Source organism: Sus scrofa, chromosome 14, assembly GCF_000003025.6.
Source record: "Sus scrofa isolate TJ Tabasco breed Duroc chromosome 14, Sscrofa11.1, whole genome shotgun sequence".
Taxonomy (NCBI): domain Eukaryota; kingdom Metazoa; phylum Chordata; class Mammalia; order Artiodactyla; family Suidae; genus Sus; species Sus scrofa.
The window spans coordinates 107,953,208-107,980,089 of NC_010456.5; the positions used below are offsets into that span (position 1 = coordinate 107,953,208).

Sequence of the window (26,882 nt, forward strand, 5' to 3'; positions counted from 1 at the left end):
AGCTGGGCTGGAGAAAGATGGAAAATCAGGTTCCACTAACATCAGACTTGGGCACCCACTTGTGGACTTTTCTGTTTGCAGAAGCTGAACGCTGTCCCCACACGGACTGCATCAGAAGTCAAAGGAGGGAGTTCCCGTCGTGGCGCAGTGGTTAACGAATCCGACTAGGAACCATGAGGTTGCGGGTTCAGTCCCTGGCCTTGCTCAGTGGGTTAATGATCCAGCGTTGCCGTGAGCTGTGGTGTAGGTTGCAGACGCAGCTCGGATCCCGTGTTGCTGTGGCTCTCGCGTAGGCCAGTGGCTACAGCTCCGATTGGACCCCTAGCCTGGGAACCTCCATATGCCGCGGGAGTGGCCCAAGAAAAATGGGCAAAAAGACAAAAAAAAAAAAAAAAAAAAAGAAGTCAAAGGAGCATGTGGGTGAGGCAGGGGGCTGAAGTCTGAGGCTGTCTCCAGATGCAGAAGTGGGCCACCCCAGCTGCATGTCTCCTCTGGGGGACGGTCCTTTTTTCTGGTGTTTTGTGCAAGTTGACGACTAATGAAAACAATATGAATGCATTGTCGCTGTATTAGTGTCATGCAGTGTGGTTTTGCGCTTGAAGGCGGTCTGCAGATCTAGTTGTACATGCTCAGGAAAAGCCTCTTCTGTACTAGTCAAACTGCTTTTAGTGAGTCTCCCCAGTGGTTTTACATCTGCAGAGCATGGAGGACTGGGCAAGCTTTTGGAGAGGACGGTGGAAGGTCAACAGAGTGGTGTGTTTGGTATCATTCAGCTCTGGGAGTGTTCTTGCCCAAAAAGGGGCTGATGTGTTCCCTTCCGGCCTCCCCACCCCAGATGCTGCTCACCCCAGTGTGAGTCCTGGCCCCAGCTGGGACCTCTGAGCTCCGTGTGGCATTTGATGGCCACATGTTCTCTGCCTATTTGGTTGAGCTGGAATTCTCAGCTTGAACCGCTCCGTCACTCAGCAGCCAAGACAGTTTCTCAGGAGCCAAGACGGTATGTTTCCTCCCCCAGCTCTGTCTGCCCTGGCCCATCCTCACCCTTCACTTCTTCTGAGACCCTGTTTACCAACCTGTATGACATTTCAGGGAGAGGTCAGGAAGTACGGGTGAGCACCTACTTTGTGCTCGAATAATGTGCAGATGCATGAATACTGTGCAGATCCATGAATAAGGGTACAGAGCCATCGCTGATCTCCTGCCTTGTGCCAGAAACTGTGCTGAGCACTTGTGAGCACCTGCTTTGTGCTCAAATATTGTACATATTCATGAATAATGCACATACCCATGAATAAGTGTACATATCCATTGCTGATCTCTTGCCTCGTGCCAGAAATTGTGCTGAGCATGTGACTGACATGGTATCATTGAATCCTTGCAGAAACCCTGAGAAGTGAATATTAATAGTTCTTCTGGAGGCAACTGAGGCTCAGAGAGGTGAAGTAACTTTCTCAAGGCCACCAAGCCTGGCATGGGCAGCAGATTCTGGACCCAGGTCTGTCAAAAGCCAAAGCCCATGCTCTTAACCCCCTCATGCCCTGGCCCAGTGCACTTTGGGGTGAAAAATTGGAGACAGAGGTGGCTTAGATGCTGCTCCTGCCTGGAGATGTGAGAAAGATCAACACTTCATTGCCATACAGCCCTGAAATATTTTGACTCCATCAAATCAGCACCTGCCCGAATCAGCAAAGATACGGTGACAAGTAGGGATAAAAATAAAGTTGTAACCCTGCCAGCCGCCCTCACCTGGGTGTGGCCCACAGGGAGAGATAGCAGTTCCCACTCTGGGGACATGGCAGTTCCCACTCTGGGGACAGGCTGTGCCACAGAGACAGGCTTCCAGGAGGCACCATGGGAGCCTCACATCTGTGCTTTAAAAACCAGGGCGCCTGCCCCTGCCACGAAGGGTGGAAATTGTGGAAGGGCTGCCCAGGACCCCACCTCCTCCGCCCCAACTGGAGCACTCTCAGCAGGGCTACAACCCACCAGGCGGGCTCTGCTTCCCTTTCCAGGCTGACAGTGAGCTGGGAGCATCCTTCAGCCATGGACCCAATCCTTTTCCCCTCACTCAGCAAATATCGACAAGTACCCACAATGTGCCACTGGGCACTAGGCTTATAGCAGTGACCAGCGTGGACAAAAACCCCTGACCTCACCCGGTTTAACATTCCAGCCTCGCATCAGTAACATGAGGGCTGCTGGCAGGACCTGCCCCAGAGAGTGCTGTCCTAGAGGGCTCTGGGTGACTCCAGATAAGGACTTGATTGATAAGGTCACTGTATCTGGGAGAGAAGGACAGGATGGAGGAAGGCCCCAAATTCCAGGCAGAAGTAAAGTCTAAGAGTGTGAGAAAGGACCACAAACTTCCTCACAAGGAAAGGGCTGTGCCCAGGCCAGCAGCCTCACTCCTGGCTCCTGAGCCATAAGCGGTCCGGGACTGCTGTCGGTATTTATTAATGAAAGAATATATGTGTTTAATCATGGGAAGGCCCTGGCATATATTAAGCCACCACCAACTGAGAAGTAAAGCCGGCTGTCAGCCAGTTCCCTTGGGCTTAATAATAAACCCAAAAGGCTACACAGCACTCGACAGTTGACCAAGCCCTGGCATATCCTTTGAGCCTCAGGTAGGCAATGCTGGGACCTGAATCCCACATCCTCAGCTCAGCTCCAGGCAGTCCCATCATCTGTTGCCCTTGCAGCTTCTTTTTTTTCTTTCTTTCTTTTTTTTTGCGTTTTAGGGCCGCACCTGCAGCATATGGAGGTTCCCAAGGCTAGGGGTCTAGCCAGAGCTACAGCTGCCAGCCTACGCCACAGCCACAGCAATGTAGGATCCAAGCTGTGTCTGTCACCTACACCACAGCTCATGGCAACGCTGGATCCTTAACCCACTGAGTGAGGCCAGGGATCGAACCCGCAACCTCATGGTTCCTAGTTGGATTCATTAAACACTGTGCCACAACGGGAACTCCCAGGCAAGGTCAGAAAAGGCAATCCAGCTGCCAGCTGGTTCCCTTGGGATGCGTGCACTTAGCATCCAGCTGCCATGCCGTGAGGAAGCCTAACCAGCCCACATGGAGAGACCACACAGAGGCTACTTGAAGTTGTTCTGGCCAACAGTCCAACTGAGAGCTCAGGCCACAGCCAGCCTCAACTGCCAGAAGGGAGAGAACAAGCAAGCCACCAGAAGATTCCAGCCACAGGTGTCACGTCACCCCCGCCTGCAAGCCCTCCCAGCAGAGGCTCAGATACTGCAGAGCAGAGGAAGACTGCCACGCACTTTCCAAACGCCTGACAACCAACAAATAAACTCACCACCAAAATCAGCAACAAAATAAAATGTGGTTGTTCTACACCACGGAGTTTGGGTAGGTTTTTACACAGGAATAGAAACTGGAAAAAGGAGCTTACACTGAAGGACAGCAGCCTTTGGATAAATACATCAGCCTCCTATTCCCAGGGTGGATAATTCTGGGAGGCCTTATGGAAGAACCATGTGGGGACATGGCCCCATCTGCTGATGAGCTACCTGGGTTCCACTCCTTTTACTGGAGTTCTTTCCCTGACATGCTCACCGTGCTTCTCAGGCTCACCTCCCCATCTATCGACACAGAAGGCCTGTCTAAGACTCTACGACTTAGGAATACAGCTACAACTAGCCTTATGTCTGCCCTCCAAGGCACACAGTTCTGATCTCAATCCCATTTTGCAGATAAGACGACTGAGGCACGGAGAGGTGAAGGACCTGCTCAAGGCCATACCCTTGCTCAAGGGTAAGAAGAAAAGTCAGGATAAGGACCCAGTCCTCTGGCTCTGAATACAGCTAAGGAATTATGGGTGAGGGCAAGCAAGCAGGAGAAGCCCTCAGATGCTTTGTAAAAGTTTCTCTCAGTGGTTGGAAGAATGCCTTGTAATTGACAGTCAATTGAACTATTGACCTCACTTACAGTATCAGATGAAAAACAAACTGCAGAGCCTAGACCACCCGCAGGAGACCACGCCCTGGAAGCCCCTCGCCTCTTCCCAGCCCCAGGCCAGGGGAGCTTTCCAGGCCTCTCCCATTCTTTTTTTTTCTTTTGTCTTTTTGCCCTTTCTAGGGCCGCACCCGCAGCATATGGAGGTTCCCAGGCTAGGGGTCTAATCAGAGCTGTAGCTGCCAAGCCTACGCCAGAGCCACAGCAACGCGGGATCCGAGCTGCGTCTGCGACCCACACCACAGCTCATGGCAATGCCGGATCCTTAACCCACTGAGCAAGGCTAGGGATCGAACCTGCAACCTCATGGTTCCTAGTCAGATTCCTGACTAGGAACCCCTAGTCAGGGGTTTCTAGTCAGGAATAACCCCTGAGCCACGACAGGAACTCCAGACCCTCTCCTATTCTGTGATCATCTGATTTTAAAAGTATCCCTTTTTTAAAATCATCTGATTTTAAAAGTATCCCTTTTTACAGCATCAAATAGGTTGTTCATCAGTACATTTCAATTTTACCGACAGGAACTCCAGACCCTCTCCTATTCTGTGATCATCTGATTTTAAAAGTATCCCCTTTTTTAAAATCATCTGATTTTAAAAGTATCCCTTTTTACAGCATCAAATAGGTTGTTCATCAGTACATTTCAATTTTACCGTTTAAAACTTGCTTCGAAGGTCAGTGGGAAGATGTTCTTGTGACAAGTTTCTAGGAAATTTGTTTACAAAATACCTAACGGTATGTCGGGTCCTGTCCTAGGCACATTCATCTATTAGGAATCATCTTCATTTATACATGAAGAAACTGAGGCACAGAGAAATGAAGTGACTTGCCCAAGGTCACACAGTTTGTAAATGGCAGAGTCAACAGTAAAACGTGTAAATGGTAAAACTGCAAATGACAGGACACTTACCAGTTTGTGGGCTGGAAGCCAAGGTCATAGAAGGAGGGGCCAGGGGTCCAACCTCAAGTGCAGACAAGATATAAAGAGGGCAGAGGGCGAGATGGCTGATACGGACTAAGGGAGCCAGCTCCCTGGACCTGTCAGTTTGCCACCCTAACTAGTCCAAAAGCTTCAGGCTATGGATGAGGAACTGAGGCCCAGAGAGGAGGGGACCTGCCAGGGAACACAGCTCCTTCGAGACCAGGAATAGATCCCAGACTCTGTCTGCACTCTGCATCCACAGCAGAATGGAAACACCGCCCCCCCTCCCCCCAGCGCCCCCCCTACCCCAGAAGGGCCAGGTGGGAGGGGGTTTAGGTTTCGAAGCCCTGAGGGACCTCCTGGGTAGAGGGGCTTCTGACTGAGGAGTCAGGGAGTTAGCCTGCGACTGGGATCAGAGGAAAGGCTGCCCCTTAAGGTTTGGTTTGAATACAGAATCGGGAAAAGCCGTGTTCCCCATGAGGTGAGGGGCATATCCTTTCACTGAGACGCCTGTTCTTTGGTGAACTGCTTATTGCCCTTCCAGAAGCCTGTTGCCTTGCTCAGGGAATTTCCAGAAGCATGAGCCTCCTGATGTAACCTTTCCCCCAGGTCCTCCTTGCCATCGCCCTCTTCTGGCCACTCTTAGCATCAGCATGAAGGAGGGCCAGATGGAGAGGTTTGGGAGTAAGAAGGGCGGCTGCAGAGGATGCAAGGAGCTGGCGGAAACCATATACCTATTTCCCCGCCCTGCCTGCCCATCCCATCCTGTCTGTCAAGAGTCACTGAACAGGCAGGTCCTGGCTATCCAGCATGTTCTCCAGAATTTCTGGAGAAAAAATGAGGTCCCAACAGGCAAACCTGCTTCAGGGTTATTCCACAGGGCTGAGACCGGGAGCTGGGGACCTATACCTCTTTCACCCAGATTCGCAGGGTCCCGATCAGCACCCAGCATCCCAGAGATGCTTAGTACATTCCTGAACACACAGACGGCTGCCCCAGTCCAGGTCCCAGCTGCTCACACTGCATCCCAGAGGCCTCAGTTTGCATCCAGTTGAGTCCAGGACCCAGTAAGTGCAGGTGATGGCTGATCTACCCCACTCAGCCCCCATCCCATTTTTGCAGCCTCCATGCCCCCTCTTTTCAGGGCAACGCTACCTTTCAGTGCTCCAGAGACTTTTCAATCTGGTCAGAACCTAGGTCCAGTGAGGAAATGAGATAGGCTACCTGCTGATGGTCTCTCAAATTACCCAGGAATCACCCCCCCTGCCCACCTTCCTAACTCAGAAGGTACAGTAATAGGTGGCTGTTCTGGAGGAATCTTGGGGCCTGGTAAAACCAGGCCCCTCAAGCCTGGTGTGAACTTCAACCTTCACAAGATTCTCAAGCTTTCACACCCTCCTAAGTCCTCTGACCTCCAGGAACCTGCCCCTGGACTTCACCCAGTTCTGACCTGCCCAACCCCCAGCCTAGCCCTCAGTCACTGCAGTAACAACACAAATCAGTGTCATCACCATCATTCAGAGAGTTTTCCCAGAAATTATCTGAGTCCACCTACAGGTCTGGTCCCCAGTTCAGAGGAGGAAATTGAAGCTACTAGAAGTCTCCAGGGAATGAAGAAACGGGCCACGATGGCCCATGGCACTTCTCTCATCTACTGGAAGAAAAGCACCCTGCCCTCCTCCGTCCCCTCATCTCTGAGGGCGCCCAGTGAAACAGCCAGATCCTGCCTGGAGATAAACACCATTACCCGCGCCCCTGGCCAGCAGCCAGAAGCGGCTCAGCGGGCTTTTGAGACCATCCGCTCTCCCAGCTGGGAACTACCCCCAGACCCATGGGCACTCTTTGGAACATGCGCCTGGGCCCTTCTGGGGCTGACGCCTCAACTGTTCCGGTTGGTGGCCCGAGGGAAGCTGGAGCTGCAGTGTTCGGCAGCGATTTGCACCAGAAAGATCCGCGCGTCCTGGGGCGCGGCTTCCTGGCGGGATTAGAGCACCTGACGGCTTCCATCTCCTCTGGCCCACAACGACCCCCAGGCCGCGACTACGCTGCGGGGGCTACAAGGAAGTTTGCGACTACTCGAGTCATGTATATTTTCCCCTCGGCTACCGCTTTCCTTTTGCCTGCAGTGAAGCTTTTCGGTTTTTAAATTCTCTTCCCAAGAGTAACCACGAGATGTGGGGAAACTTTGCGTGAAACTTACAAATGCCGTGAAATCGGAGCCAGCAACTCCATCTAAGTCTGGAAACGCCGCGCTCAGCCCAGCTCCTACTCGTCTGCTCCAGCCCAGCGCGTCCGGCGGTGGCCCGTGCTGACCACCTGGCTGTCAGGCAACCCCGACGCCCGCCCCAGCCACTGGGCGCCCTCTCCGCCCCGGTCACCCGCCGTCGTTCGCTTTGGGAATGCTCCCGCGGCCGCCACCCTGTGCGCGCCGCAAAGCTGGGGCTGGGACGTCCCAGCCCGAGAGGTATTTAAGCAGTCCCTCTGGAGCATTGTTTTCCCAGGGAGCCCGGGGGATCTCGGGGAGGGGAGGGGGGACCCGCCCCACAGACTGCGGCGCGGGCTTGCCCACCATCTCATTTGCATTTCAAAGGCAAACTTCTGCCGGACTTCCCCCGCGGCACCTACCGGCTTTGCACGGGTCATGGTAATGCTCCAGCTGCTGCTCTGCGCCCTCCTCGCCTTCCAGCGCCGAGTAGTCCCAGGCGGCTTCCGAGCGCTCCCCGAGCCCCCCGGCGTCGCGGGGCAGCGGCAGCAACAGTAGCAGGAGAGGCAGCAGCAGTGGCACAAGGGCCCCGAGCGCACTCACCCGGGTCATGGTCGAGAGGGGCAGGCGAAGACCGAGGGAGTTAAGTGCACTGAAAGCTGGGTTCGGGCGAGGAACGGTGCACAGGGTCGGGTCGGCTTTGGCCCTGGCGAGGCGATTAAGCGTGGCTGCGGGGCATGGCTCGGGCGCGGAACGGGCAGAGCGCGACGCCCGGGTCCGCGTCGGCGCGCCCAGGAAGCAGCGACTCGGAGCTACTTGCCGGCGGCCGAGGCTGCGGCGGCTGCGACTGTGGCCGTGGTGGCTGTGGTTGGAGCAGTGGCCGCTCCGCCCCTCTCCACCCGGGCTGGACCACACAGCCCTCGCCAGGGACCCTGGGCAGCCAATCACTCGGGCGCCCGAGGCAAGGCCCCTCCTCTTCCCGGCACCTCCGCAACTTCGGAGGAAGGGGAGCGAGGTGAAGATGCTGTGAGCAAGGACCCGAGGTCCGCCGGGCTCCCACCGAGCCGACGGCGCCCTTCTCCGGGAGCCAACGTGCCTCCGGCCACCCAGAACGCTGCTCCTGAAGATCAAGGCTGGAATTCCTGCCTTGTTATATTCTCAAAACTCACTTTACAACTCCCCAGTGCACACGTGGGTGAAGGCAGGCAGCAGCGGCTGGAGCTCCGAGCGCAGGACCAGGAACCCATGCGAATGATTCCATTACCAACCCAATATGTGCTTTCCGGACAATAATTTCTTAGGGATGTAGTCAATCTTCTCTCTGGTTGCTTTCGGCGCAGGGAAAAAAAAAAAAAAAATCGAGGACTATGATTCCACTTTCTCAAGATTCCCTTGTCCAGCCGTGAAGGGCACTTGCTGCAGCACCCACCTAACCTAACGTGTGGCTGATGACATGAGTGGCTTAGGGCAGAATGATTTTAAATGACGAATTTCCCCTTACATGGCCCCATCCTTTAGTAAATCTAAAATGCTTCCATATAGACAAAAAGATTGACAAGTGAACAAATGGCTGTACGTGCCATTTGTGTTAAATTACAGACAAATGTTTTTTATAAATAAGCCACTTGCCATTAACTTGAAATAAAAATGACCAATTTCTGAAGCTTGGTTATTTTTTTGCCAATTAAAAACATATGCCCAAATAAATTAAGAAGATAATCAAGAGATATTTGAAACTCCCTCCTATGCTGTACCTTAAACGTAAAAATTGTTAAACTGAGCCATTTTGATTTATAGACCAAAAAAAAAGTACCATTACCAAGAGGCTTTTCAAAGACTTTTCTATGCAAGCAAAATTGCCCCAATCAAGAAATAAAATACACCAATGTGTACAGATTTTCGGCATCACACCCAATCGAATCTTTTTTTTTTTTTTTTTTTTTTCATTTAAACTGCAAGCAGAGAAATGGACCTAGCTTCCCTTTTGGATTTTCACATAGTTTCGAAGCCACCAATAACCTACAGAGAGTCCAGGGCTGGGCTTTACCCAGGATTCCAAATTCTTGCATTAAGATCCTGTCTCCTCATCTAGTAAGTAAGGTAGCAAGTCCTTCAAACCTGTAAAGGTTTAAAAGTTAAACACTGGAAGTGTGCTACTGGATATTTTGTCTTGGCCCTTAGAGATACAAGTTGGCCTTGCTTCAGGCTGAGTTTTCATCAAATGGGCACATACAGGATAGAGCCAAATTGGGCAAAAATATCTGGTTAGGAACTATCAGATGGGAGGAGGGAACTTGGGGGAACGGATGCCACCAAATGGCAAGGAAGATGGAGTGGCCATCAAACAGGCAATAGGTGTGGGAAGGGGTTGAATGTCATTTCTGCCTGAACGAAGAAGGAGCCAAACCCAACACCACAGGTCTCTGCATTCAACCCAGTGAAGGGCATCACCTGTGGGTGGACAAGTCCACAGAGTCATCATCTCAAAGGCCTAACAAACTTCTGTGACACTTCCAGGTCTCCAGATGGCACTAGGCAAACAGCCAACTGGCCTCCTCATTAGCAGATAATTCCTCAGGAAAACAGACATTACAGGCTACCTCTTGTGCAAGCACAAGCTTTTATTGCCTCTAATCCCCACCTGGTGAGTAGCTGCCAGGCTTCTCACCAACAATCTTTGCCCAAATATTTTGAAGGTAGCCATGCTCCGGGATGAGCAAACTGCACAGTTTTATGTCAGAATCCCTGTTTAAACAGTATTTAAAAGGCTATCAAACAACAAATATCAACAAAATATTTGGGTCACAGTACAGAAAATTTATATCGGAATAATCAAAAGGGATGATTAAAATTTTTTCTCGGTTCTATGGTTTCTGATTCACCTACCACTTATATAGATATTAAATGCTAACCAGGGTTCAAAGAACTTCTAAAAGGCATTTTTCTTTGGATCTCATGAAAAAACTAGAGATGGACTTAGAATAAAAGTAATCTCAAGTTGTTCAGCTTTGTTTGATCATCACATTCCTGGGTTTCTTTCCCATAGCTCGGTCTTGCGGAAAACCTCCAAGTGGGTACAAGCTTTCCCCTTTTTTTAGTCCGATATCTGTCCTCCATCCAACTCATTCCAGCTATAGCCTTGTGCCCAGACTCACGCAGCTCGCTTGCAGTAGCTCACAAGCGCCTCTGCGTCCACCATGTCTTATCTTTGGTAACTACTCCAGAGAGGCCGCTTTCTGCTCCTGGTGCCACTATCCACCATCTCCAACGCAGGATGAACCGGGCACTCTCATCTGCTGGTTCATTTCTTTGTTTATATTAACTGACCACTAAGGTCCTTTGTGTTTTTAAGATACCTAATACTGTTACAATTTTCAGAAGCTGTTTAAAACCTTCTAAGGCTCTCTGAAACCTCTGCACAGCGCCCCTGAGGGTAGCACACCAGGCCCTCCATCCACCCTCAGGCTATCCTTTCACATGGAGTCCAGCTCTTGCCACCCCCATCTCTCCATTCTTGCTGCATTAAACACCTTGCAGCCATCCCAGCAGGGCCTTGCTGCCTCACACCTCCATGTCCGTGCCGGGGACAACTTCATAATCACACAGGCTGCATGTTCATGCCAACGTTACGGCAGCTACCACACCTATGACGCTTACCTATCTACATCTATCCTACACTTCTGGGTCTCTAACCTGCAGCAGACCTGTCAGACCCCATTCCAACTTGGAAACCACCTTCCATGTCTTACTCCCTAGACTCTCTCTTCCCTTCAGGGACCTCCAAGGTTAAGTCCATAATCTTAGTGGTTTAGACTGAGCCACTAAAAATAACGGCGACAGTGGCCAGTTCAAATGACTTATACCCAATTCTCCCAACAAGCACACATTTTTAAAATGTGAAACTCTGTCATCCTAAGCATGCCAGACTTTGAAAATACCTTGAAATACATTTGTAGAGCATATTACTATCAACTCCACGCGTCCCAACGCAAACTTATTCCCTCCCCTTTTTCTAATGTTCAGCTGTCAATCAGCTCCTTAATAAAATAGTTCTCACTTTGAAATCCTGAATCTGGTTATGTAACAGGTTCCCTAACACTCCTAGCTTTCCAACCAAACAAGTGTTCACTAAAGCGATCAAAAGGAACACAAATTCACACCAACTGAAACTATTTGGCTAACAAGAACTGCCAAGTATAGGTGACAACTGAGGCTGGTAATAAAATCCGAGGAAGAACCAAGGAGGCTGACCAAGAATTTAATTAACTAGTTAAAACTGGAGATTTTAAAAAAGAAAAGACGACCTGGAGAAATTAACCATTAATTTTCACATAGTACAATAAAAATAATTCCTTCCGTTGGTATGGAACACTCATTTCCAGTGTGATTGCTGTGTTTATTATCTGCTCCATTGGCTGGAGAGGCGATATTCCCATTTTACAGTTAGAGCAGTCAACTGATTTTGATAACTTCTGGCTAGAAATAAAGAGACTCTGTAGGTGCTCTATTTTCTTAACTATAAAATGTTTCTTACGAGCTTCACAGGATACTTTTGAGAAACCATACTCGAAAATGCTGTGAAACAGTGGTTAAGCACTAGATAAATGTGATGTAGGATCAATTAGGAGAATGACAGGCACAAGGCTAGTGGGGTGTGAATGCAGGGAGTCAGAGCGTGTATATTAAAAAAAGTCAAATGAGTGATAATCAAAAATCACTTCTTAAAAAGACAAACCATCTTCATTTACCACTCTTTTGACTTTCTGTACATTTAATTTTTTTCTCAAACTATAAAGTTGGGAAAACCAAATCTCCAACTTTAAAGCCTTTGTTTCAGGGGTCAGCAGGCTCCCGCCCACTGGTTGTTTTTGTTGTTTTATTGGAACACGGCCCTGCTCATTAGTTGATGTACTGCCTCCTGTGGCTGTTGGGCTACAAGGAGAGAGCATTTGTGACAGAGACTGGACCGCTCTCAGAGCCTCAAATATTTCCTATCGGGCTCTTTACAGAAAGTTTGCTGACCCCTGCTTTATTTAATTGTGGAAAGCTATTAGTAATCTCTTCATATGTGTGCCAATAATAATAGGTTATCCCTTATGCTTGGTTTACCTGTTTCAAAAAGTAAAGAAATAAAGCATCCAAGGGAAGTACATTTGACTTTTTATTACTTTTTAAAAATCCAACTTCGGTTAGATTAACAGACTAGGTTAGAACCTCAAATGTGATACATTATTTACTGTATTCAATTTCTAGCACTAAAAAGCCAGCTGGAATACGGCCTACACAAATCAAGGGTGAGTACAAAAATGGAAGAAATCATTGAGCAGTAACTGTTTCCTTCCAACTCTGTCACCAATTGTCCGTACTCTGTGGGGATTTAGATTCATGTTTGACACAGCTGAAAAGCCCAAGTGGGGCTGCTTTTCCAAGGATACTCTGTTGTCCTTCAAACAGCTTGTCCTGCTACTTCCTCAAGTTCTTACTTATAACGTTGATAACTTTCAAATGACCTAAACTGATGACTTAGGGTAAACACACAGAATGCTGCTTTATCCGTCAGTTATTGGCAAGCCTTGGTCACCAATACTTCAAAGTAAACACTTTTCATAACAGTTTATTTCAACTTCCTAATACAGGGAAATAAAAACTTAATTTTTACGTTTGTCTTTGCACAATTCTGCCTACAGCTCTAATAAGAATGTCAAATCAGATGGCTTTTAGAAAATGCTCATAGGAGAAAAAGGTTTTCCGCATACTGAATTTAAATCTTATAAAATATCAACTTTCTGATCTACCCTACCTCTACATCTAGTCTACTCTATTTCTGTACACACTTCCAAACAGTCTTTATAAATTTTCACTTCTCTGATCTCTTTGACGTCTTAGATAAAATATAGCTTCACAACTATGCAATTTTATGAAGATATGAAACATTAATGAATACTTGTGTTTTCATACGTCACTACTCCTATTTATTATGAGTGCCAATAAATCAACAGAGTGAGGCACCAAGACATGATGAAATCTAAACTTAAAATCCAGATGGAACTACAGAGTATAGATTACAAAAAGGCTTTTCTTTCCCAGAATTCATATATAGAAGCCCTTCAGAATGTAGCTTTTCCTGAACAAATTACATTAATACATTTTTCTTTTTTACATTTGTAAAAATTCAGGAAATCTTAAAATATTTATTTGCAAGATATTTGGCATAAGGTGGTCAGTAAACATTTAGGAAACAAAAGCTTTATTAAAATTAATACAATTTGTGGATAAACCCTAAATAAAGTGGCTTCTGGAAGAACTGGAATTTGCAGCAACCACCTTTATAAAGAGGTCCATCCACTCTCCATGGAAAACACCCAAGTGTACCACTCACTAGGTTCCGATATCACCACAGTATAACAAATTCTAAGGGTATGGGGCTTGATTTATGTGCAAATGCAGTACAATCTGGGAGTCCAACATGATATACTAAAGAATGCATTACCATCCTTCCAGACATTACATTATCCTTATCCTACTCTCGTACCAGGGTATATGCATTAACGGTGTCAATTACTAATGTAGCTACACTTCAGGAGAAGCGTGCTTATAGATACAAGGGGAACGTTTATCCTCAGGTTTTGATAGTGTTCAAAGCATCCGCTGATAAGTTGAGCAAATATTAACAAATGAAAGACAAAAGGCATTTATATGGGAAAACCCTACCCTCTAATTAACTTAAATAACATTATATTTTACTCTTCTATGACTGAGAGCTAGGGAGCTAAACTACTTGCGGATTACATCTTCTTCAGACACACACACACACTCTCTCTCTCGCTCTCTCTCTCTCAGCCCCTCTATGAAGCCATAAAACAATACATATTTTCTAAAGGACTTTTCAGGGTGATTTATACTCATTTTAATGGAGCTCTTAATGTATTTAGAAATTAGAAAATTGTTTTTCACTGAAGATTCCAAAAGACATCAAATAAGAGATCAATTTAGTAAAAGAATTGGTGTACCTGAAAGCAGCTAAACTATTCATTCTTTTAAAGCCCTACATCTTACCTGTAAGATTCATGAAAACCAAATTTCATTTTATTTAGAAGCCTGCCATGCAATTTACACTCTATCAGAGAGACTTTATGTTCTTATAAGTACTTTCATGTAGTTTAAAAGTCCCATAAGTCATTAAGTACTGACTTTTCCTTTTCTTATAAGATCTTAAAAGCAGGCGTGAGAAGGAAGAGAAAATGGGAGATCCAGTAGATTACACTTCATATGACATTTTGGCTTGAAGAAGAGGATTTACCTACAGCTTCTGATCAAACTCCTGTTTGTTCATATCAGTCATACATAAGTAATAAGAAATTCAACTTTTCACCCTACACATTCCTTGCATGCTACAAGATAGGATACAGAGCCTATTAATTTATAGAAACCTATTTTGTAATGAAAATACCTTATGTAATTATGAATGGTATGAGTTTCACATTAAGGTTTAACTACAGCTGTTTTGAGTCTTTCTAAAAATACCAATATACAGTATTGTTTTAGGTGGTCATTTGCATAGCAAACTATTAAACTAGAAACTCAATGGTTCTAGGAAAATTTCACATTATGGGCAGTTCCAGAAAAATGTATTAAAAATTAAAATTACTTCTCTTAGAAAACTGTAACCTTTATTTGCTCATCCCATACTAAGCTAACTACTTCTACCCAGCCCCACTTTCCATGGTACACCAACCTATATAGATTTTGTGCCACAATTTCATTCAAAGGACTTGTCACTCACTTTGTGACTATACTGGATAATCTTGATGTAAGCAAGTTCGGGGATTTTAAAGTGCAGGTCCCCTGTATTAGAAAAGCATGGTTTACGGTATAGTCTTAAAAATTGCATTCAGTAATATTGCCTTTTGAAAAGATATCTTCAAATTGCAAACACATGTATTTTCACAAAACGACTTGGTCAGGAAATTTTATTTTAACATTCTAAAGCAGTAATGCTTTAGATGTTACTTAAGTGCCCCAGACAGGATTAACAAAATTAAATGTTTCTAAATTACAAATTTAGCTCCTGCAGGAGTCTCAGGAAAAAAACCAAAAACAAAAAAACAAACAACAACAAAAAAAAAAACAGAAGAAAACAATCCCCCCTCCCAAAAGAAGCATGACACACACATTTTGAAGAAACCCCAATGTTTCATGCAGTGGTAGGCAAGATGTAAAAAGCCACCCAAATTCACACGTTTCTACACCCATCATCATCAGAAAAAAGTATTCCGTAATCAATCTGTACATCCAAATGCATTTGGGAATCTACACCTACGTTACATTATTTAATGTTATATACATTTATCACCCACCCCCTGTTTTTAATAATTTCTTATGTAAAACCTTCATTCAAACCCCAAAAAAAGATGTAAGACTAACTTGGGGGGAGGGGGTAGATAATCACTTTAGACATTCAGTTAAAATGTAGTTTATCTAAATCTCAAAATGTTTAATAAAAACAAATATCTTCTCCATTTAACACTTTGCTTTCTAACTGTACAGTAAACTGCATTGTAGAGAGTACACCTCTATCTTCAGACTGTATCTTCTTTGGATGGAATTAAGATGTAACTGGATAGTTTTACGATAAATAAATGGGAAGTTGGTCCAACTAAGATGACAGCAGATATATTACATGCAGGATTTAATATTTTTAAATTCTCTCTTTAAAAAAAAAAGGATGCAACTGAATTGGGGAAAAAAAAAAAAAAAAAAAGGTAGGTCAAAAAAGAACCCAGGTTCAGTATATAAAAATGTCCCACAAAAGGTTGATGATGGCAGTAAAAATAAGAGAAAAAAGTAATCTTTCTGGAACATCATTTTTCAATAACATAGAAACACTAGCGCCAGGAAGATTTCTACTCGTGTAATTTTAGCATCCAAGTTTCCCTCTATTTATTTTATTGGAACAAATGCTTTAAATAAACTATTTGTCCTCTTCACTGAAGAGAGCTGGTCTATTTCATCTTTAATGAGCTAGTTTTTGGGAAGATTAGCCATGTACTGTAGCAATGCCTACTGCATAAAATCCAAGCATTTGCTGTGAACAGTTGGAGAAAGCAGTCAGTAAGAACCTAGGATCAATGGAAATAGATGTTACTTTAAGCCATCCATGAAAGAGAGACCCACAAAGTACCCAGTGTTAAAGCCCAAATCTCTTCTTGCGCTCTTTTTGCTGTGCAAGTTCCATCCCTGTGAAAGAGAAATTGATCCGAAGTTCCAGGTTTTCGTGGGTCTTTAGTCAATTTTCACATTAGTATAGATTTTTCGGACAAAGGCACTTGTTCCCATGTAACCAATTGCTCCTGTAAAGATAAAATAAGAAGTTTTGAAACATACACATAAAGAGCAGTATCCATCATTTACGAACAATAAATGATCTCTGCTCTGGAAAGTTGTTATTTTTCCAAGATAACATCTTTACGTTAGTATCCTCTCCGAACTTATTAAAACTAAGTCATCTGTTTTGCAAATCACCTACTATTATACACCAAGTTTGACCTGATGTAATATTTTTAGAATTAAGTATCAATCGTTACATGAATTATGAACTACATGAATTAAAATAATCTCTTATAAAGAATAATTTGAGAATGACAAAAGTTAGTTAAATGAAAAAATGTCTTTTTAAAATTTGAGCACAGATTATTCTAGGTCATTAAAACAGTATTAACATGTTCCCTGAATACATTATACCTTATGGATAAGTAAGTAAGAAGGAACTGGGGATTCTTTTAGGGAAGGACTGAGAACCAAATGTCACTGGAAGCTCTAAAGAGGAGGCATTTCTGACGGCTACTTTTTTTTCATATTTAAATTGTAGAAGTTCTATGGTTGGTAGAAAGGGAGGTATTTAAGGGAATGGTTGAGACAGGTAAGTAGGTCAAGAGTATTTTTGCCTGTTTTGTTAAATTAAGTGTCTCCTGGAGTTCCCTAGCGGCTCAGTGGTTAATGAATCTGACCAGGAACCATGAGGTTGAGGGTTCGACCCCTGGCCTTGCTCAGTGGGTTAAGGATCTGGCGTTGCTGTGAGCTGTGGTGTAGGTCGCAGATGTGGCTCGGATACCGAGTTGCTGTGGCTCTGGCGTAGGCTGGTGGCTACAGCTCTGATTCGACCCCTAGCCTGGGAACTCCATATGCCGTGGGAGTGGCCCAAGAAAATGGCAAAAAGACAAAAAGAAAAAAAAAAAAAAATTGTCTCCTATGCATAAAAGAGTGTTTGAGTATTGACTACTTAATGTTTGTTGAATGAATGAATGAACTGATAGTTCTTTAGTGCAAATACTAAGGGACCTTTAGAACAAGATAGCTGGTCATTCATGTCATAGAAAAGATTCTCCATTGGATTTAGGAATGTACCATCTAAACCCATTATTCAAAGTCTAAAAGTATTAATGATACACACACACAACCCTAATTGGCCATCTTCACCCAACTGGAGTATGCAAGACAAAAAGCAAGTTTCTTTTTCCTTTCCTATAGGTATATGAACTGTACTTCAAGGTAACCAAATAGTTGATGAGATGAAATTTCTCCTTAGAAACTATATTTATTAGCTGCTTAGCTAATAAATACAAAAGGAACAACAGAATTAGAACATTAGAATCAGTAATGAGTTATTTGAGCTAGGCAATAATTATCAATGGCTGTTAACCTCACAGAGACAACCAGATATTAAACGCTGCCTGGGAGTTCCTGTCGAGGCTCAGTGGTTAACGAATCCGACTAGGAACCATGAGGTTGAGGGTTCGATCCCTGGCATGCTCAGTGGGGTAAGGATCCGGCGTTGCTGTGAGCTGTGGTGTAGGTGGCAGACACGGCTCGGATCCCGCGTTGCTGTGGCTCTGGCATAGGCCGGTGGCTAAGGGTCCAATCGGAGCTGTAGCTTCCATATGCCGTGGGAGCAGCTCAAGAAATGGCAAAAAGACAAAAATAAATAAATACATACATACATACATACATAAATAATAAATAAATGCTGCCTGATGAAAATTTACAAGCCACCTGTTAAGTATTACTGGACAAGTATACTGGTGTATGATCAAGCCTATATATCTAAATACTACTTTATAGGAAATATGGAGGGAAGCACCTGGAGAAACATTAAACAACATCTCAGGGTTATAATCAGGAAAATCCAGAGTGTGAAAAACCCTACAGGAATTAAAATGAACAAACCAACCAAAACCCAAGGTTCCTAAATAAATGCAAAGGAAAAGACAGCAAACATCAATAGATTAAAAGATCCTTAAAAGACAGCTTAAGCAAGCAATCATGGACCTTAACCGAATCCTGATGTGAACAAACAGTATTAAAGAGAAATAAGGATATGCAGGTTAAATTTGAATACTGAGTATTTGAGTATATTAAGAAAGTATAATGGATTTCCTGCTGTGGTGCACTAGATTAAGAACCTGACTGTGGTGGTTTGAGTCACTGCAGAGGCGTGGGTCTGATCTCTGGCCCAGCACAGTGGATTAAAGGATCTGGCATTGGAGTTCCCACTGTGGCCCCCTTAGCGGAAACAAACCTGACTAGTATCCATGAGGATGTGGGTTCAATTCCTGGCCTTGCTCAGTGGGTTAAGGACCTGGCGTTGCCATAAGCTGTGGTGTAGGTTGCAGATGTGGCTCGGATCTGGCATTGCTGTGGCTGTGGCGTAGGCTGGCAGCTACAGCTCTGACTGGACCCCTAGCCTAAGGAACCTCCATATGCTGCGGGTGTGGCCCTAAAAAGACAAAAAGACACACACACCAAAAAAACCCCAGAAATTATATATGTATATACAAAAATATACAGTATATAATATAGTTATATATTACAGTTGTATACTTATAGCATATAAGCATTGCACGTTGTACACACACATACACACACCCTGAAATATTTATGGTTAAAATGACATGAGGTCAGTCATGTCAGAAAAAAGGGAGGTGAGGCGGGTATACAATTAAGACAAAATTGGCTACAAGTTGAAAAACTTATGTTAAGGTGTGTTAGGTACATGGGGACTCACTACCTATATAGGTAGTATTGTTTCTCTTTTTGTATATATTTGAAAATTTCCTAGAATTAAATATTTGGGTTATTTTTTGGTGGGGGGCATGCCACATCATGTGAAAGTTCCCTGGGCCAGGGATTGAACATGCATGACAGAGCAACCCAAGCCGCTACAGTGACAAGGCCAGATCCTTTACCAGCTGCACCACAGGAAAACACCTGTAACTAAATATTGAAAATATTTCAAAAGCCCACTCAAAGCAAACCTATTTTTAATTATTTCTGCAATACTAGATATTTTATAATACGAAGTATTTACATTACACTTGAAAATAGTGACAATTCATTTTGAAATAGTTACATGCAAGCCTTACAAGGTAAGAGAAAACAACATTCAATTTTATAAAAATAAACCTGAATTCTTATAACATAAAAATATCTATATTAACTAGAGTCAAAAATTTAACTGGTCTAATATAACACTAGTCCAATAACCAAATCCAATTTTTCAGACTTATAAAACATTGTTCCCTTTTGAGCAGAAATATGCTTAAAAGCAAAACAATGTAAACTGAGAGAATCACTATTCCTAATCTTATATGAGTATCTCAATAATAAGCTTATAAAAATACAACTTTATAAAAGGAAGACACCAAACACGCTCTCTAGGAAAAGTAAATGTCTTGGAAATGATATACTTTTTTTTCTTTTTATGGCTGCACCTGCAGCATGTGGAGGTTCCAGTCTAGGGGTTGAATTGGAGCTGCAGGTGGGGCCTATGCCACAACCAGGGAAAACCAGATCTGAGCCACATCTGTGACCTATGCTGCAGCTTGTGGCAATGCCAGATCCTTAACCCGCTGAGTGAGGCCAGGGATAGAACTCACAACCTCACAGAGACCATGTCAGGTCCTTAACCAACTGGGCCACAATGAGAACTCTGGAAATAATTTTTTTTTAAACTTAATTTCCTTAAAACTAAAATGCTATGTTTAAAATCTAAAAACTATAAAAATCGTTTCCCACCTTAACATAATTATCTTTTTTCTGCATAAAAAAAAACAAATATTTTTCTTTCAATTACTGCCTGAAAAAGGATTTTAGCAACATATCCTAGTGAGTATGTATATTTTTGTATTATGATGACATTTTAATCATTTCCAGTGTGACTGTTTCCCCTTCCCCCTAAAAATAGATTAGCACTGAAGGCATATAAACCTATTAGAGACTAAATGTTGGGACGCTGCCAGAACAGCAGGGAACTATAAATGTGCCAAGACTGTCAGGCAGCAAGATGAAATTTCAACAGGAAAAGCACTCAAAAAATTCAGCTAAATACTCTCCATTTTCTTTGTAAATGTCAAGATATTACCTCTTCTGGTCTTGCTAAGATCACATTATAGAGACATTCAAGAAGAAAAAAAAAGTAACCTTCTGCACAATCCCAGGACTCCGTGTCTCATTGATTGCTGATGATAATCAAGAAAGATCTCAGATTCAACAAAGAGGAATCTGAGCAGCAATATTCTGAAGGAAAGCTGGCCAATAATACTATAATACTAAGAGAAAATTCTCACTGCCCAGGGATAGGTTATTCCTACATAACACATACCTAGTTTTAACCTTCAGCTCCTATCCATCTTTCCCTCAATTAATTAATTATCTGAGGTAACAGTTATCACAGCAGCTATAAATAAAACATGTAACTATAATACAGAAAACTGTCTTCCCTTAGAGCTGGTGGAATTAGTTTTACTATTTTACCATCAGTGGGGGGGGGTCTTTTGTCTTTTTTAGGGCCACACCAGTGGCACATGGAGGTTCCCAAGCTAGAGGTCTAATCGGAGCTGTAGCCACCAGCCTACACCAGAGCCACAGCAACACCAGGTCCGAGCCGCATCTGCGACCTACACCACAGCTCATGGCAAGGCTGGATCCTTAACGCACTGAGCAAGGCCAGGGATCGAACCTGCAACCTCATGGTTCCTAGTAGGATTCATTTCCACTGCGCCACGATGGGAACTCCTGTCAGTGTCATTTGTATGTGTGTGTGCACGATGGTGGTACACATGGTAGACATGAATACAACAGACTCTTTTTTTAACCTGACAGATAACACTGTTAGTTTAAGGTGTATACCATAATGACTTGATATATGTATAGATTGTGAAATAATCACAACAATAAATTTTGTTAATAACAACTATCACCTCACATAGTTACCAGGCTTTTTTTTTTTTCTTGTGATAAGAACTTTTAACATCTAATCACTCAACAACTTTCAAATATGCAATATGGTCTTATTTAACCTAATCACCATACTGTACATCACATCTCCAGAACTTACTCATCTTATAATTGGGAGTTTGTACCTTTTGACCAACTCGACCTCTGGCAACCACCAATCTGTGGAACAGATTCTTTTGATGGGGGAAAAAACAGTGTTGGTACCCTAAGGAGGTCCACAAATGTCACACCAGGACCTAGCTTTTAACAAGATTATTCTGTCTTCCTTATTCTATTGCCCACCCTGTAGCTAAAGGCAAAAATATATTTAAAAAAAAGAAAAAAAAAAAGTTGGACTTCCCATTGTGGTGCAGCAGAAACTGATCCAACTGGTAACCACGAGGTTACAGGTTCGATCCCTGGCCTTGATAGGCGGGTTAAGGACCCAGCATTGCTGTGAGCTGTGCAGTAGGTTGCAGTTGCAGCTCAGATCCCATGTTGCTGTGACTGTGGCGCATGCAAGTGGCTACAGCTCTGATTCCACCCCTAGCCTGGGAATCTCCATATGCCTCAGGTGTGGCCCTAAAAAGAAAAAAAAAAAAAAAAAGAATGGCAGGCAGAGAAGAGAGGGTCTGAATTATACACCATCTGGAAATGTTTCCATAGTGATTAGTCCTTAAATTTGACTTCATTTCTATTAGGTAACTAGGGAATTAGCCTCATTTACTGGTTAAAAACCTGAACCAGAAAAGAAGTAAATTACTGTACATGTTTTCCTTAAGGTACCTCTGGCTGGGACTCTGTCATGAAATTGCTCTGAGGTGAAAACACAACGTGTAGACACCCAAAGAAATTACAGAAACAAAGACACAACCCCAGAAGAGTAGGACAGCCCAAGACTCTTGGCCCTCGTCAGCCCAGTAACAGCAGCAGCCAGCACTCACTGAGCAACTGTCGTCCACCTGATGTTAACCCACAATGAATCAATGACCCCTCATCACAACCCTGCGAGGCAGGTATTACTTCTGTAATGAGAATGCTGAGGAAGAAAGGCAAAATAATTTGATGGGAGTAAGGTGGCTATTAAGCAGGGGCACCGTGATTCACCATCAGGACTGACTGGCCCTCAAAGTCCAGCTCATCCCAGAAATTCCCCACCAATCTCCCATGTAACTGGCTACCTCTTACCACTACTCACAGACCTGCATTAACTTGGTGCTTTACACACGGATCTATGACAAGTAACTACTCTGAAAGATACGCCCCTTTTACAGATTAGAAAATGAGAATTTAGAAAGGTTAATATGCCCTCCCATGCCAACAAAAAAGGTGAGTAGCAGCATGGAGATTTAATCTAGGTCTCTTGGGCTCTTGAGTCCACGTCTTTTCCACCTATTGTGCTGCTTCCAGAAGTTCTTTCTTTATTTTCTAGCAATTTCACACATACTAGAGACTCTGCTATATGCTGATAACTATTACCTCGTTCATTTAATGGAAAACTGTGATAAACCCAGGAAACATTGGTATCATCCCCATTTTACAGAGGCTTGGAGGGCTTGAGGAACTAGATCAAGATATAGAAGCACAGGCAGCACAGCCAGAACTCAAGCCCAGTGTGCAGACGCCCAATGCAACTAGTCCATTGTGCTGCCTCCTGACACTGCTACCTACATGAACAGTGGAACTGAAACTTCCAAGCAAAACTTATTCAGCCAAAACCTTAACCTGTTCACATAATAATGTTTTCCAACTAATTTAAGCTATTAAAAAAAAAAGTCAATTCTCAACATGAATGAGAAGACTAATTGTGGTGCGGGAAAGAGTGCTATATAGAATTATTAGAAACAGGAAATTAAAAAAGAAATCAATGAAGCAGGGAGTTCCGTCGTGGTGCAGTGGTTAACGAATCCGACTAGGAACCATGACGTTGCGGGTTCGATCCCTGCCCTTGCTCAGTGGGTTAACGATCCGGCGTTGCCGTGAGCTGTGGTGTAGATTGCAGACGCGGCTCGGATCCCGCGTTGCTGTGGCTCTGGCGTAGGCCAGCAGCTCCAGCTCCGATTCGACCCCTAGCCTGGGAACGTCCATATGCCACGGGAGTGGCCCAAGAAATGGCAAAAAGACAAAAAAAAAAAAAAAAAAAAAAAAAAAAGAAATCAATGAAGCAATAAACTAGGTTTTGAGGAATAGTCAAAAGGACTGAAATCAAACACTTGAGTTTATTTTGATGTTCCTGATCAAACAGAATGTAATTTCTTAATTTCCAATTACTGTATTTTCTGATTCAGAAACACTCAAAGACTTACTTATGATATTCCAAGAAGTTCAGAACTTACCACACATTATCCCCAAGGCTGTGCTAAATACCGCCATATATCCAAAGTAAAATGATGTTTGAAATAAGCCATACATCCTGAAATAAAATTTAAAAATTATATAGTTTATCCATTTTTACTTTCAACATAAGGCCTAAATTCTAGAATTTAAATGACAAACTTAGTTCCTAAAATACAAAATGAGAAAATGTCTCCACTTACTTTGTTTTGAAAAAATAGTAGTAAAAGGAATACATGTAAACATAAATTGCAGTTGATGCAGCAGAGAGAAAACTTGTCCATTGCCTGAAGAAAAAAAAGTAACGCTTTTGAATGAATGGCACTGAAAGATTTTAAGCCAAGAATTTTATGAAAACGCCCTTTAAAATTCTCTATATTTAAAAATAAATGCATCACAATGGCATTTAAATATATCAATAAGGAGAAAGCCTAAGAACTGGAAGGAGAGATCCTAAATTTTGTGGATTTCCTATTCTAAGTGATCCTAAATAAACCACTTCCTTTCTCAGGTGTCTCGCTGTGTTTAAAAAACAGTGACCCTCATTAACACAAAAATTTTTTTTGACTGATATTGTTTCTCCTCTAAAATCTTTAGTATTTTTATAATTGAAAAAAAATTCCCACCCTATCTGAAGGAAGAAAATTTCTATACAGACCTTTTACTCCATTTGACACACTTCAAAGGGAAATTTATTTTAATATACTATGGTCCTCAGAGGTTCCTCCCAGAAATAAGTACTCACCACCTATAATCCTCTGCATTTAGTAGAAAGTATGTGCACACGATGGTCACACAGACGGTCACAATGCACAGGATGACCAGCACCAGCATCATGAAGCCATAGACATAATAGATCTTATACGCCCAGAAAGATGTGAAGATGAAATACCTAAATAAAGTGCAACGAAGACATGGTTTTCGGGTCTTTATTCTTATAGCTCCTCCTGTTGTTGCTAAATCTCCCTTACATCTTGGTTCTTACTTTTTTCTCATTTAAATCTCGGTATTTTTCTTTCAAGTAACTTACAAAAGTTTCCCTTACCAACCCTTTCATCTATCATTAAATCCTTGAAAATTCTTTCAAAAATAGTTTCTTAGCAATCTTTCAAGAACAGATCCATTAGCGGGGTAGGGTATTCATCTCTAAGCGAACCTGAATACACTAGAAGCCTAAGGAGTAAACTCTAGAAAAGAAAAATGAAAATAGCTAAATATTCACATTTTTAAAACAGTCAATTCCCTTATTCTTTCATTTTTTTTCTAGATATAACACTATACAAGGCAACGTATTTTATATTTTATAAAACACCCTATTAAATAAAAAACAGGTTTGATATAGTAATAATGTATAAAATTAGGAAAATAAAAATAATCAGGAAAAGAAAACCTAAGGAAGCTTCATGCCACTTTCATAGGACCAAGAGAGAAAAGGCATTAAGATTCTACCCTCTCCCCCAAAAAAAGACCCTTTACTCTAGTTCCATTACTCAAGCCATCATTAAAACACAAAAGGGTTTTTTTTTTTTTTTTTTTTCTTTTTGGCCACACCTGTAGCATATGGAAGTTCCTGAGCCAGGGATCGAATCCAAGCAGGAGCTGCAACCTACGCCACAGTTGCAGCAAGACTAGACCCTTAATCTACGGCAGCAGGACGGGGATTGAACCAGCGCCTCCAGAAACAAGACAGATCATTAACCCAAGGCACCACACTGGGAACTCCGGAATAGGGTTTTTTAACCTCTTTTTCTTTTTCCCTTCTGCTTGTTAGTTACCTTATTCATCACCCCTTTTTCAACAGGTATTTACAGAGAGGCCCTGCATATACTGGAGAAGCACTGTGTGAACAGAACTGAAGACAAAGTCTCTGCTCTCAAGGAGATTAGTTCAGTGGGAAACAGCAGTAAAGGGGCAATTCATGCCACAATGTGACAGGTGCTTCGCCAGTGTGCCTAAGAGGGGCATCTTACTGGTTTGGCTGGGTGGGGCCCTGGGGGCAGGGAGGGGCAGTGAGAAGAAGCAGGTAAGGCATGGTGAGTAGGGAACTAGAAGAATGCTCCAGGCAGCAGAACAGCAGAGGCAGAAGTTCCCGTTGTGGCTCAGTGGTTAACAAATCCAACTAGGAACCATGAAGTTGCGGGTTGGATCCCTGGCCTTGCTCAGCGGGTTAAGGATCCGGCGTTGCCGTGAGCTGTGGTGGAGGTCACAGACTCGGCTCAGATCCTGCGTTGCTGTGGCTCTGGCATAGGCCGGCGGCTACAGCTCCAGTTAGACTCCTAGCCTGGGAACCTCCATATGCCATGGGAGCGGCCCTAGAAAAGGCAAAAAAAGACAAAAAGAAAAAAGAACAGAAGAGGCAAAGTCTCACAAATAAGGGAGTTTACTGTATTCAGAAAAACTCGAAGTAATTCAGTATGGCTAGAACTTCAAATGAAGAGTGAGAGATAAGTGATGAGGTTAGAGAAGAGAAGAGAGCCAGATTCTATGTTATGGTCTTTACTGACTGTGTCTGGACCTTATTATGTCAATGAAAATGAGAAGTCTTTGGCAAATAAGTAACATGCTTAGACTGATACCTTAGAAAGATCACTGTGGTTACCAAGAGAAGAATGGGTGTGAGAGTGATCAAAACAGAGAAGCTAAAGATACAATGGAGAGGCTATCTAATGGAACAGAGCACTCAAGAAAGCAGGAAGAGATGTGATCCAGAAGGTAGTATGGATGGGGTATGAAGGAAAAAATAGCTGCACGTCAAGTCAGAGTGAAGACACACGTCAGTACAAAAGAATTTCCTGAACTGGCTTTACTAAACCATGAACTAGAGTGACATGTTCTCCAGTCCCTCTTAGGTGCCCACTAATATCCACAGCTGGCAGGTGACCACCAGGAGAGGCCTAGATGTATGTTAGCTGTCCCGTTAGTGGAATCAGACAATTTAATTGTTACATAAACCAAGAGACATGAGAACTAAAAGAATGTATGATTTCTTTTTTTTTTTTTTTCCTTTGTCTTTTTAGGGCTGCACCAGAGGCATATGGAGGTTCCCAGGCTAGGGGTTGAATCAGAGCTGCAGCTGCTGGCCTATGCCACAACCAAAGCCACAGCAACAGGGGATCCAAGCTGTGTCTGTGACCTATACCACAGCTCATGGCAACACCAGGTCCTTAAGCCACTGAGC

The 26,882-nt window shown here is 43.6% G+C and overlaps 2 protein-coding genes across 3 annotated transcripts in view; both read right to left on the reverse strand.

The window, feature by feature from the left end:
- Positions 1-7,985, reverse strand: part of TLL2 (tolloid like 2) — a 148,255-nt gene extending 140,270 nt beyond the window's left edge. Inside the window, exon 1 of one of the 2 annotated variants that reach the window (XM_001928475.4) lies at positions 7,522-7,985. In XM_001928475.4, the coding sequence (XP_001928510.1) occupies positions 7,522-7,711 (190 nt within the window). In that variant the 5' untranslated portion in view covers positions 7,712-7,985. Of the gene's footprint in view, positions 1-7,096; positions 7,436-7,521 lie in introns of those variants that run through there. The other variant, XM_021074297.1, reaches the window with a different exon arrangement.
- The window catches only part of TM9SF3 (transmembrane 9 superfamily member 3), a 67,995-nt gene continuing 53,360 nt past the window's right edge, over positions 12,248-26,882 (reverse strand). Inside the window, exons 12-15 of the mRNA XM_005671366.2 lie at positions 24,450-24,596; positions 23,908-23,991; positions 23,707-23,783; positions 12,248-16,449 (exon numbers count right to left, since the gene is read on the reverse strand). Of these exons, the coding sequence (XP_005671423.1) occupies positions 16,382-16,449; positions 23,707-23,783; positions 23,908-23,991; positions 24,450-24,596 (376 nt within the window). The 3' untranslated portion in view covers positions 12,248-16,381. The remainder of the gene's footprint in view (positions 16,450-23,706; positions 23,784-23,907; positions 23,992-24,449; positions 24,597-26,882) is intronic.